The sequence below is a fragment of the Halichoeres trimaculatus genome, unplaced genomic scaffold, assembly GCF_033239565.1.
Source record: "Halichoeres trimaculatus isolate MK-OKI-2021-1 unplaced genomic scaffold, fHalTri1.1 fHalTri1_scaffold_1, whole genome shotgun sequence".
Classification (NCBI taxonomy): Eukaryota; Metazoa; Chordata; class Actinopteri; order Labriformes; family Labridae; genus Halichoeres; species Halichoeres trimaculatus.
The window spans coordinates 26864226-26878255 of NW_027437179.1; the positions used below are offsets into that span (position 1 = coordinate 26864226).

General features: G+C 39.9%; 1 protein-coding gene across 4 annotated transcripts in view; it reads left to right on the top strand.

Annotated features, from left to right (window-relative positions):
- The window catches only part of cadpsb (Ca2+-dependent activator protein for secretion b), a 72832-nt gene that overhangs the window by 28471 nt on the left and 30331 nt on the right, over nucleotides 1-14030 (top strand). For all 4 annotated transcript variants that reach the window (XM_074670620.1, XM_074670629.1, XM_074670604.1 and 1 more), the window contains exons 4-11: nucleotides 3532-3612; nucleotides 3868-4101; nucleotides 5988-6109; nucleotides 9885-9996; nucleotides 10980-11119; nucleotides 11498-11564; nucleotides 11783-11891; nucleotides 12519-12731. In XM_074670620.1, coding sequence (XP_074526721.1) covers nucleotides 3532-3612; nucleotides 3868-4101; nucleotides 5988-6109; nucleotides 9885-9996; nucleotides 10980-11119; nucleotides 11498-11564; nucleotides 11783-11891; nucleotides 12519-12731 — 1078 coding nt within the window. The remainder of the gene's footprint in view (nucleotides 1-3531; nucleotides 3613-3867; nucleotides 4102-5987; nucleotides 6110-9884; nucleotides 9997-10979; nucleotides 11120-11497; nucleotides 11565-11782; nucleotides 11892-12518; nucleotides 12732-14030) is intronic.

A 14030-nucleotide genomic window follows, 5' to 3' on the forward strand; every position in this document is an offset into this window, starting at 1 on the left:
TGAGATATGACTTGCATGAATTAAGGTTTGTTGTGTAAATAAAAAGAGGCACACAGACAAGGCAGTGAATTTGTAGTGCAAGACACCAAAAGTCCGGTGCTGCTGGTTTTCCAGGCATGGGATTGACAGTTCTTTTGGGATTGCACGAGTCAGATGTCGCCGTTGCACTGCAGCCCTATAGCGCCAAGAGCTCTGAGTGTTTTGACAGGCAGCTCAGGATAGCCAGCAGCCGCGGGAAGGAAGCTGTTCAAGCACAGCTCAAGATGGAAAGCAATCAGTGTCAGTGACAGTTATGGTTTGAATCTGGTTTTCTGCTATAGGACATGACAATAAAAAAAAGGCTTCTGAGACTGCCTACCACTGTTTAAGTGTCACTGTTGGCAGAGGAGTACTGAGTACTACTGCGCTGCAAGTGCAGACATTCTGCTGCAGCTGGTGGCGAAGTCTGATTATGTGCTCTACTAAACAAGAACTCTGGGTTATATTGCAGGGTGGCTGTTTAGTGGCCAGTACTGGTAACACACTAGACCTCCTCTATTTAAGATGCCATCTGGCTGACATCATTTCATAATGTGCACATCAGTGAACAGAATCAATTATAGGATAAGTAATGCAGCAAAAATCGAAATAAGCAAAAATATAGGTTGAGAAACGCAAGAGATTGAGCTGTGAAAAAGCTGGCTACGATACTTCACCAAAAAGTGCTTTTGTTTTCTCAATTTACGACCACCGTATCTGTGTCACCACGTCCATGTCCCGTATCTTTGTAGCTGTGCAGTGTCTTTTATGTGCGACCTCTCTCCCCTCCCCTTCAGTTAACGGCTGCATTGTCTCATTCTCTCTCTCTCTCTCTCTCTCTCAGATACACACACACACACACACACATACACACACACAAAAAGCATTGCTGGAAGGGGCAGAGAATCAATATGGTAAAGCCTGAAAGACAAGGTCTGTTAATGTAATAGAAGTGGGTGAAATACCAGCAGGCCCAGGGAGGTGAGCTCTGGCACGCGTCCCAGCAGCAGGAGACCAGGAGGGTTGAAAGCTCTGAATGGCACAGGGATCAGATGTCCAGCTTGGGAGATGATGCAGCTATGTGCAGATTTTTTATTTATATGCTTAATTTAGCAATCACGTTAGCTAGCAAGATACCCAAGCCTGTTTTAGGTTGACTATAAGAAACAACGCAACAATCATTTTTCTTTCAGATTTCTGGATGGTTTGGATACAAAAGAAGTAGTCACAAATAATCACTCTTTGCTTTCCAAAATTTTTAGTATCTGGATAAAAATCAAGATTCTTCAATTTTTAGCCATTTTCTTGCACTTATAACAAGTAAAGTAAAGTATAAAAGTCACTGAGTAAAAAAATGATATTTACCCTCATATACTTTTTAATTGATCAAAAGTAAGGGATTTGGGGTGTTTTAAAAAAGTTTTAGAGACATTGTTGATGCAAATTTAGTGCTGCTGCTCTTTTGACAATCTGCCACATTTTTATTACAATTTTTTCTTCCAAATGCCTTTGTAAAAAAGAATAACTGAATTATGTGCGTTACAAAAACTCTAGCATCATACTCCCCCTCAAGATTCTATGCAGTATGTCAACCCTCTGGTGAGACGAGGTGGGTTTTATTTCCACTGAAGGCTTGTAAGGCGCTGGTTAGTGACTCCCCAGGTACAGCTGTGCTGTAGATATGTCTCAATTAGGCTGCGGTCCTCACAGAGGAAACAGTGGTGATGGGTGAGTCACAACATCACATTTGACAAGAATGAGTCGTTTTGGCTGAGAGAAAAACTGTAAGAGCAACACATACAGGGGCAGAGAACCAGACAGAGACGTCAGCCCTCGCCTCTATTTCCTTGTGTCAGCTAATATAAAACTCCCATTCATTATTGATGTTAGAGAGCTGTAAATTTCTCAGCTTTTCATTAATCCAGGGCAACAGCTAGGCCAAAAGATATCAGGCCTCTGAGCCCCGAGCAGACACTGTCCATCACAGACAGTTTTTAAACAAATTACAGTACAGCGACTTCTTTTTCTTCTGTGTCAAAACAACTTTGATAGACTCACCGGTGAGATTTACTGCCTTACTACTCTTTTTTACCTTCAGTTTCTTAAGAATCAATCTTCAATTCTGCTTAGGAGATCAGCTGGTGACCTTTGTGTGAACAGTGGTCATTCATGGAGCGCTCTTTCAGTGTCTGTGAGAAAAACGTCAAGACTTTGATTGCCTGAAGTATTTTTCTAAAACTGTACTTTACACTAGCTGATAACTATCCAGCTAAGATAACCACTTAGAGGCTTAAAGTCAGTTTAACTTGATTTCTAGACCCAAGAGTGCATTCCCTAGCCTCTGTAAGAGTCTTAATCTTTGCATTTGACTTACTTGCCTAAACCATCGACTGTGCATCATTAAGGACAGTGTGGCTCCTGCACTGGACTTTAAATCAAAGAAGATTTAGTTTTAAGGTTTTGGTAATACAGGAAATATTTTTGCTTGCAATTCTGCTGCATGCGTTCTTCTCTTTCTTTACCTGAATGTGAAATATTTAAAATTTCTGTCATTTCAGTAAATCACACTTTCCCCCAGCATCTTGCCCCTGAACCACAGAGCTGTATTTTTTTTATGTCCCTGAAGGGTATCACAATTAAACCAAAAATGTCTTCACCGACTTTCTAGATCTGAAATATTATTAACATTTTTTAAGTCAACTATTCAAGACTGAAGGATGTCTATTGATTCTTTGTCACATCTTATTACCTCTGCCAAGGAGGTTATGTTTTGGGGAGTTTGTTTGTCTGTGAACAACATTACTCAAAAAGTTTCAAAGTGATCTTCATAAAACTTTCAGGAAATCTTCAAAATGGGATAAGGAAAAGGTGATTAAATTTTGGAGGTGATCCGGATCACTGTCTGGATCCAGGACCTTTATCATAATAAGATAGGGCCATTTGCAATATATGTGTATATAAGTCCATGATAAGTGGTCGGATTGCTTTGCAAAACAATATAAGACAAGGCCACATTAATTTCTGATAGATGTAAAACTACGATCCAGATCCTGGCAATATTCTTGATACTTAGATCCGGAATATGAAATATGTGCTGGGTCATCATAATTTTCAACACTGTCAGGTCACAAATTATTGTACAAACCTGCAACTAACACCAAATTGTAGCAGACAGTCTGCTGAAAGGGAGTATAACATTAAAGTAGGACTTAAGTGTTGCATGACAATAACAATTTGCTTGGCGGAGGTCTGCACTCTGAGTGCTTTTCTAGTTTCTCAATTTACTCATCATTACAATACTGAAGATATAAAAACATGTAAAAAGTTGATCTTTGTACTGCATCTATAACATACTCAAAACAATATGTCTGTGCATTATTAAAGCACTTCTCAGGTTTCCATGTCTTTCACATTAAGATGGATGATGCTGGGAAATGAATTTGACCTTTGACACTGTCCCCCAGCTTTGTTAATGTGATCATATTGATTTTTCTCTTCTTTTCCTATCAATAGCTGGACAACCTGGATGAGCAGGCCGCACAGATCAGAAGAGAGCTGGATGGCCGTCTTCAGATGGCAGACCAGATTGCCAGAGTGAGTCAGACTCTACAGGGGGACTGTTTTCTAATATGCTTTGTTATGTAGTTAATATGTCACTAATATGGTGCAGCAAGTATAAAAAACAGCAGGAGATATAGTTAGCTGAAGCCAGAGCAGAAAATGTACTTTTAAAAGGATGTGTATTAACAACTTTTACTATTTTAAGAGAAATGTTGCTTTAATATAGCAGTTTAAAAAGTCAAATATGGACTATATGTTTTTACCAAATCTTTTCTGTTTCACCAACAGGGTGGCAAGTTCCCCAAATTTGTGTCTAAGGAGATGGAAGCCATGTATATTGAAGAGCTCAAGGCCTCAGTGAATCAGCTGATGGCCAATCTGGAGAGCATGCCAGTGTCCAAGGGCGGGGAGTTTAAGCTCCAGAAGCTGAAACGAGGACACAACACCTCCATCATCGACATGGGCCAGGAAGATGAGAACACGCTGTCCAAGTCTGATGTCGTCCTCTCCTTCACTCTGGAGGTATGGCTCAATTAAAGTGAGATCTGTTGTGAAGGTAAAATGAAATGCATGTGAATATAAAATGCCTTTTGATCATGTCTGCTCACTGTTATATCTCAAGATTTCCAACCATGTGCACGTGGTGCAAACAAAATCTCATTATTTCGGCTCAAACTTGTGTGGAAGTCCCTCTGCCCAAACAAGAACTCATAAATCAGAGCCTCAATCGACTACTTGTCTGCTCCAGACTAAGTATAGAAACAGACAGCAGACCTGTTCAGGGGGGTGAACAGACGCTATGTGAAGAGCAGACTGACACACACACACACACACACACGAACCAGTTTACCTTCTCTGTAATGGGGAACGTGACTCATCTCGTTATCAGCTTGTCTGAGATGAGCTCTCACCACAGAACAGAGAGCAATCACACCTCATTCCTTATGATGCAGTGCTATTTCAGAATCAGGAAGTACAGAATGTACACAGAATATAACACTGATCTTTTTTGCAGTTCCTTCGCTTATGCAGAGGCCACAAAATTATGTACTGTGAATACCAACATTACGCGCACAATAGCACCAATTAGCTATTTGTGCAAGGTGGTAATTCTATAGTGTTTCAGCAAAGCCTCATTTTTCTCCTCTGCTGAGTGGTCGGCTGCTGCAGCTGCCAGAAATCACTCAGCAACAAACCAAGGAAATCAAGTTCTTTGACATTTTCCAATCCTGTGGGTAGCAACATGCAAATGTTGGCAGGATGAATTTAGAAATCTATTTCAGACCTGTGCGTACGGCAGGCTTATTTTTGATTTCCCTGCAAATGACTTCGGTTGTTTTATAAGTGTAAAAACTCAACAAGTTGAGCTTTTTAATTGTCTTCACTTCTGATTTTGTTTTTGTTACAAAAGCAGTATGGCTCTTGTTGATTGTCCTTATAAGCCTCCTATTGGCTAGCTTTGTTGGACAGAATTCCCCTCTCTTGTATCTCTGTGTTATTTTGCATTTTCCCCACATGACATTAAAGAACAAAACACTACATGCTGAAAAAGGCAAGCCGTAGCCAAGTTTTGAAACTCTTAATAAGACAAACCTGCTTGGATTTGTTTGTTAATTTGAGGAGTTAGAGGATTTTTTGTTTTTTGCCAAGGTTTTCCTTCCCATGTGTAATTGTTCCAACAAAACAAGTTTACTCCACATTTTGAAGGGGGTAGTGTTGCTGCATATTGGGATAATTTTGATAGGCTGAAATAGAGATTGATAAATTTGTTTTTTAATCATTAGTGCACATTAAAATGGAGTTTAATTAAACTTCTTTTCCAGTGCCATAAAATCATTTAACCAAGCGTGGACATAGCTTCAAGTCTGACTGTGCATGACTATCTACGGTGTCTACATCAGGATTGATAAATGATAAACAAACTGCGACCATTAAATCTATGACTCCAAGGAGACGTCAGTGGAGCTGCCTGCTGCTTTGGTCATTATCCTGACAGGACATATTTCTGCCCACTGCAAATTTACAGTTACAATGTTAGATTCCCCTGAGGCAGTGTTAGTCCTATACTGTATCCACAGAGAGATTAAAGATGGTGTTTAAGATTTAATGTAGGAAATTATGCCTACAAGCAGTCTCTGTGACAAAGAGTTTTACTTTACAGTACAGATAAATGTAACTTTAATGCTCTGTTCCATATGAGAACATCCTAAAATCTACATTTCAGTAATGAGAGACACTGGCTGTAAGAGAAAATCAAGATTGTAGATGGGAGAGTATTTCTGGATTATATGCCTGGAAGGTTTTGCCGCCTGCACATGTGCTGTTGGCATTTTGCTCCACGACCTCTTCAAAGAGATGACTCACTCCTCGTTGTCTGCTACCTTCACTGAGGTGTCTGTGCTTCCTAGGTGGTGATCATGGAAGTGGTGGGGCTAAAGTCTCTGGCTCCCAACAGGATTGTCTACTGCACCATGGAGGTGGAGGGTGGTGAGAAACTCCAGACCGACCAAGCAGAAGCATCCAAGCCAACGTAAGGGGCGCCTTTTCATGAATATTTGTTTGTCAAATGTAAATATAGAAATGCAGAGACTGTATCCCAGAATGTTGAAAGAGATAGTCTCCTTCTGGCTAGACTGAATCAAGCTTCCAAGTTTTTTTTCTTTTTTCTCTAAAGACATAAAAAAAGAGGAAAAACATCAAACATGAATGTGTCAGGCTGAAAAATTATAAATGTGCGAGAACTCAATAAAGTAATTTGTAGGATATCCTTTAAAATATCTAAATCAAAGGGGAAAGCTGTGTGATATTGACGAGCTGAAGCGTCTGAAGTAAAACCGTTTTATGTATTTTAATAAGGAGCATAAGGAATAGATCTAAAAAGTCCTGAAAGTGCATATGTGTCTGTGTTGAATGATAAAACTTTACATTTGCGTGTTAGATCTCTAATCCTCTGATGTTACAAATCAAGTCTTCACATTATGGGCCATCAGAAGCTTCACTAGGTTGGCTATTATACTGCTTGTAGTTGTGACTGAAAAACTTTCAACATTTTCTGAAAGGATTTTTTTACACGTCCATGTTTTGATTTTGATACCTTTACTATTAAACTATACTAATTAACTTGTACTTTGGAGATTACATCATGTTATATTATTGATCTTTGGTGCCTCCTGTGAATGTCTCCACGTGTCCTCAGATACCCTTAAAGAAGTAAGCTCACATCCCTGACTTTGTTCTTAGTTGCAGGAGGATATTAACAGTAATGTGTCTTTCCACTATTTTAGTTTTATTCATCAGAAACTTAAATCTTTTTTATTCTTTCCTAGTCTTTCATTGATCTTTAGGGCCTCAAATATCTTTAGTTAACTTAAGAATAGTAAAGCGAGTTAAGTACTTTTCACAGGAGGACTTTCCACTTCTCTTACACAGATGCCCTCTCTGATGACTTTTTTAATTTTTGAAATTTTCTTATCATGTGTGTCAATTTTTTGCATCAGAGGCATCTGACGAAGCAAACAGTGCCTGAACTCAGAGACTCGTCTGGTTACCGGGCATGTATACTCTGCTCTTATAGCTACGACACATCCTGATATAATCTGTGCTCAGTGAAATATGAGTTTGAAGAAAACTGTGTTGTAGTGCAGTGAGCCTAAGCTACAAACCCCTAAACAATGCCTGCTTACGTCATTCATGACTCACACCTGAACCAAAAAGCCCCTTTTTGACTCAGTGATACCTGAGTCAGCCAATCAAGGCGGGAAGAATCGCTCTGTCACCCTGTCAGCGAGTGAAGCTGTGAAGAAAGGGCAACGTAAATTTCCTTTCTCAGAGTCCCAGTGGAATACATGTCTCCTGAAAATGTTCTTTTTTAACCTGACTTTTTATTACACTTTTATGCTATTCATAACAACAACAGTGTCCTAGTTAAGACAAATATATCCTCAACTAAATATATCCACCTTACCCCCCCTATTTAACGAGTTATACACAGCACAGGATGCAAGAGAAGTCCATGAAACATTCATGCAGAAACAATCTATTTTAAGGACCAAATGTCTTCCTCTGATCTTGTTAATTCAAGAGCCGTTCTATGAAGAGGGAGAGATGGAGGGACATAAACGGGGAAGGGATTAGAGGAGAACAAGGCAGGAGTAATGTGTGGGGGTAGAAACATAAACACATGAACACAGAAAAAAAACGCTAAAAAACACCTGAGCTATGTGTGCTAATCCACATGATGTTATTTTTGCACTCAGTGCTTACTTGTATTTGGTGTCTTTGTTCTCACACTGACATTCAGCTTCCTGCTGATCTACAAATAGATCTTTGATAAATTGATACAAGGACTGACATTTCTTATGTTGATGTTTTTTAATTACGCCATTAGTTTTCTCAAGGTTTCATATTTTAGTTTACCTTGGCAGAAACGCGCAGTTTGAACGCCGCACCGTCGCATCCATTAATAGACCTGAGATTGATCCACAAGGTCACCTTCATGCCAACACAATGCTTCCATCTGAAGTCAACACAGCTCTCCACTCACTTCTCGCTGACGGTATGCAGCTTCTCTGCTCTGCTCATGTCAGAGCTGCTGCGGCATCTTTTTGTGCATTAAGTTGAAATTAATTATAAACGTTGAAGATGGTCACAAAGAAAACAACACTTCTAGGCAGGAAATTGACACCATGTCCTCTGTACCTCTGCACAGAGGGAGGATTCATGTGTTGGTGATGTTGCAAAGGCAGGTGGCTGTGGGGTGTAGTAAAAGCTCAATATATTCTGTGTAACCTGATTAGAGTAAACTACATTTTCTCTGTTTTTTGTTTCAGTTAATCCTTCGGGTTTGTGGAGGCGTACTTTGGTGCTGAGGTTTAGTCTTTATTATTTGTTTTCCCTCACAGGATATGTTAGTGTTTTTTTTTTGTGAGGCTTTCTCTCACATGCACACATATAGAATTGCTTCTGCTTTTATCCTCTCTTCATTTTTTGTCTCTACCAGCTCTGGAGTGATCCCTTTCAGACCAATTTCTAGCAAGTGCCAGTCTTACTTCATTCAGAGCTCATATGAGACTATAACAATGTGAGATTGACCTGTCAGGTGAATATCATCAAAGTTACTGCCATCTTAGTGTGAGTGTGAATACTTATATTAGCTTTGGCTTAATTCCAAGAGAGATTTCAGGGTGGATTTAATGCCCCATCACTTGTAGTGAAATCACCCAGACAAGGCCAAACTTGATGTGAGCATTATATTTAACCTCCACTCATAACCCCTGTAACAGGGTCAAATTTCAGCTTATTCATGTTTATTTATACAGGAACCCCCCAGACTGACTTCAATACCAACACATTGTTTACTTTTGAGGAATTCTTGTAAGAGTTCAGAAAAGATAAAGACGGAAGTTCATGTGAGCAAGTTGTAGAAACTTTGCAGCTCTCCAGCTGAAAATATATTGTGCTCAATGACAAGGGCATTTTGTTTTATGTAGAGATGTATACAATATTGATACCCACAGCAAAATTAAAATTAAACCAGCTTGGGTCTACAGTATGTCTCCAATCTCAAAACACTTCAGTTGGTCCCTTATTACCTTGCCTCTTTAATAAGAATGTTATTTGATTTAAGTCTTCAATCAATATGTTGTCTCTCTCTCAGCTGTTTACGAAACCTAGTAGAGGGCAGCTTTTTAAGTTCAAAGCTTTGAATAAATTTCTGTTTTGTTGCTTTTGGCAACATTTTGTGTCCTAACCTCTTTTTAAGTCTGTTTCTTTACACTAAAAATTGTGTAAGCTTATCAAAGTCTCATCCGTCTGTATTGTCCAAGTCTCAGGAATGTCATGCAAATTATCTCTGGTGTGGAAAGTTTCAATCAAAGCTGTTGCAGCAATGAGCTGTTAATCATATTTTGTGACATCGACCCAGCTGCAGGGGTGGAATATGAAATAATACAGAGCAATTAATCTTTTTTTCCGATTGTCCCGTCTGTTTTTGAATTTCAGTCTTGCTTGTAAACAGAAATGCATTTGCACAAGAGCTTTAAGGAAAAGACTGGAACCGTCTCATACAAAATTAGAATTTCATTGCTATTGCTTATGCTTCCTTTGTCAGTTTATTCACCTTTGCCTCATTTTTGCTTGTGATTTCAGTTTGAAAATCTCAAAAGAACTCTAAATCTCATCTCTGGAGTCTCTAACATGTTAGGAACAATCGGTGATATTTGGAGTGATGTCGTCATGTGGGAACACTGCTCCGTCGCACTGTCATGGAAGCTAACCTCTGGAGTGTTTTGTTGTGTCTTTTTCAGCTGGGGGACCCAAGGGGACTTCACCACCACACACCCTCTGCCTGCTGTCAAGGTGAAACTGTTTACAGAGAGCACAGGGGTGCTGGCACTGGAGGACAAAGAGCTGGGCAGGGTAACACCCACAGGAACACTCAACACAGCCATGACTACACACAGTGAGCTTAAATATTCCTCAGACTCCAGCTTCGTCGAATGGTTATTACGTTACTTTGTGTTTGAGCTGAAGTACAGCTGAAGTTGTCAGTAAGTGTGACGCATTCTGATTTGAATCACTGCTACTGAGTTCCCCGTCTAGCGTCACTGGAATGTGATTCACACTTAACTATTAGATTTATTTTGAGTGTTTAACATAATTTTGAGGTTTTGCTGGATTTCTTTTCTGCCAGCAACAAACTTTTAGTCCTATTCAAATACTTTAATAAGTACGAGATAAAAGAATAACATCTCATTCTGACACTTTTCTAATATGCTATTGTCTAAACTGCACCCAACTGAATTACGCTTCATAAATAAGAATTAGGGCGAAAAAATTTCTTCCTGAAGATTCCTCATCTCCGGATATTATTTGAATATTAAGCCTCTCTGACTCACACACCAGGAGAGACGGAGCAGAAACATGTATCAGTTCCCCGCCCTGCACTTTCCTGACATGTACATGTCTGAGGTTACTGTGATAGATGGCTAAGGAAGGTGCTTTTGCTGGTTTGTGTTGGGGCAGCGGTGCTTCAGACATCCCTGTAGTGGCAATGACCTTGGCTTTGACAGCGCTCTTTGATCTCCCGCTGCAGCAGCGTTGGCAGGAAAGCAGGCTTCCTCAAAGCTCTTTAACTCAGCAAAGAGAGATTAGGCCTCCTCTTCAGGGAGGCAGAGCAAAGCAATGCTCTGTCTCTCTACCCTGACTTTATTCTTTCACTTTCAAAAAATTGTGAAACACTTGCGCAAAAACACAAATACACATAATCCCAAGCCGTCGCAAGCGCAGCGACTGGTTGTTGGGGAGTGTTGAACAGGACAAGATCAAAGATTCACATTCTGGATGTAAACCAATTATGACGGTGGAGTCTTAATTTTTACCTCCTTATTGTTTGAGCGCAGGTTGTCCTCCACCCAACTCCTAACAGTCCCAAACAGTCTGAACTCCACAAGATGACTGTGACCAAGGCGTGCCCTGACCAAGACCTAAAGATCAAACTGGCCATACGTATGGACAAACCACAGAACATGAAACACTGCGGGTAAGAGAGCCACTCAGTATGCAACGTAAAGATGTCCCTGTGTGCGTCTTTATTTTCAACATCTTTCTTGTAGAACTCCAGCCTTTTCAGCTCCTTGGCCTCATTTCTAGTCACGTACCATGGAAAAATACTGTGAAGGGCACTACTCCCCCTGGTGGATGCCAGCATGTAGTTTAGCTTTACTCTTATAATAAGAATCCAGAAATTAAAGAGAACACCAATCATTTTTCATGTAGATCATGTTTGTTTTTTAGAGGAATTAGTTTAGGTTTACTTAAAGTATAATAAACTTTTTACTGTACCAATCTCACTGTTTGTTTTTGTTATGACATGACTTGGTTTTCCATCTTTGAGTGTGTGTGTGTATTATTTTGACAGGTATCTGTGGGCCTTCGGAAAGAATGTCTGGAAGCGCTGGAAGAAGCGTTTCTTTGTCCTTGTGCAGGTGGGTTGCTTGCTAAGTTCTTAAAACCTGTTAGTGAGTTGTAATGATGAAGTCCTGACATGAATATTTTACAACAATATATTTATGCGAAAAAATACAGTAACTATAAAGTCTGTTCTCTAAAAGTTTACCCACTCAAAGAACAAACTTTGGTAACTTTGGTAACTTGAATGATTTGTGTGGCTGTTGGGAGTGATCTTTAACCCTTTTCATTGCAGGTGAGTCAATACACTTTCGCCATGTGCAGCTACAGAGAGAAGAAGTCAGAACCGCAGGAGCTTCTCCAGCTGGACGGTTACACTGTGGACTACAGCGATCCACAGCCTGGTGAGACCTCTACATGCTGTCTGTACAGATTCACACAGTTTTATAAAACAACTAGAAAAGCACTCAGAGAGTGCAGACCTCTGCCAAGCATATTGTGATTATCACGCAACACTTTAGTCCTACTTTAATGTTATACTCCCTTTCAGTAGACTGTCTGCTACAATTTAGTTCAGCTGCAGGTTTGTAGGATAATTTGTTCCCTGACAGTGTTGAAAATTATGATGACTCAGTACATATTTCATATTCCAGATCTTAGTATCCAGAATATTGTCAGGATCTGGATCGTAGTTTTACATCTGTCAAAGAATTATTGTGACCTTGTCTTGTATTGTTTTGCAAAATCTGACCATTTATCGTGGAGTTATATATTCATATGGAAAAAACAACCCTATCTCACAATGATAAATAATCCTTTAAAAAAAAAATCCAGGATACAGATGGTGATCTGGATTACCTCCAAATTTAATTGGTTCTTCCTTATCCTGTTTTGGACATTTTCTGAAAATTTCATGAAGATCCGTTTGTAACTTTTTGTTGTTTACAGACAAACAGACAAACTCTCCTAAAAACATAAACCCCCTTGGCAGAAGTAATAAACACTTGTTCTTTATTGTTCACATCTCTTAGGTTTGGATGGGGGCAGGGCTTTCTTCAATGCAGTGAAGGAAGGCGACACTGTGATCTTTGCCAGCGACGATGAGCAGGACCGCATCCTGTGGGTCCAGGCCATGTATCGTGCCACTGGCCAGTCCCACAAGCCCGTTCCTCCCACTCAGGTCCAGAAACTCAACTCCAAAGGGGGTACTTCAGCCCAGATGGATGCTCCCATCTCTCAGTTCTGTAAGTAACCCGAAATACAACACGGTCACTTAAGCAGAAAGCAATTTTCATCCACAAAAGCAGTGAAAGCCTCTAACCCATAAATGTCTCACGCCATGCGCTCCACACTGCAGTCACAAAACGTGCTGGTAGAACTAACACACAAGCACGCACACACATGCCTTGGTCTCTCACAGATCCCTCCAGCATCTGATGGACTTCCACTCATTGTCACCACTCCCACAGTGTTTAAAGGTGCAACCTCATGCTATTCCATCAGTCTGTTCACAAGGAACAACCAAACCATGAAAAGACTTTTATCACAGAGCAGCAGGATACAGCGTGAAAGCTTTGACTTAAACTAAATAGGTCACTACACATAAGATTTGAACATTCAAGCCTGCTGGGGTTGAATTCAGACCAACGGTGCCAGAGTGTGCTGCTCTTGACCAAACTGTAGGCCTATTTTATTCCAGCTAAAGCTTTAGCGGACAGCTGTGTAGGCAGCTGAGGTTCTGAGGATGTTCCTCAGATGGTTCTTGTGTCATGAATGACAGCCGAACCAGACAACATGTCCAAAGTTTTAACCAATCTGTCACTGTACTTGCACCTCTAAGCAGCCCACAGGTCAGGTAGCAAAGTTGAAGGTAAGACTGTCTACGGTAGTGTGGCATCTGTACAAACTTCTGTTGTAACCGTCTCTTGTGTTCCCCCTCATTACAGAAGGGAAAGAGTATATATTTTTGTTACCATAATTTCTGCCAGTAGCAAACTTGATTCACACAGTTCTCACATAAATAAATTGTTTTATTTCTTAAGTTTTGCTTTCAATCACTGTTATTTTAGATAAATAAGCATTATTTCCCATAATAAACACTAACATAAGGCTTTCTGACCTTCTGAACTGAATTTCACATACTTGTATATGAATCCACAATAATAGATCCTGCTATTCAGAAAAATAAACTTGACTTTTTGTGTGCATCTTTTAGATTAAGAAGAGTTCATTTCTTACTGCGATGAGACAGATCTCAGTTTTTCCTAAGATAAACCTTTGACAAACAATTAGCCTTATTTTTGAATGCCAGCTCATACACACCCATGGTGATAGCCTAACAATGAGGATAACGTGACCCCTCCTCCCCTAAGTTTAATTCACCCTCTGTCAGTCATATCATTGGAGTTAAACTAAAAGACATGAATTGGATCAGTTATTCAGAATCCTATCACATAAATTCTATGTTGTTTCTCCATTGGTTTCTTTGTCCAGTATGTGATCGTTCTTGTGGTTAGTTGACTCCTCTGATGCCAGCTGTTGCC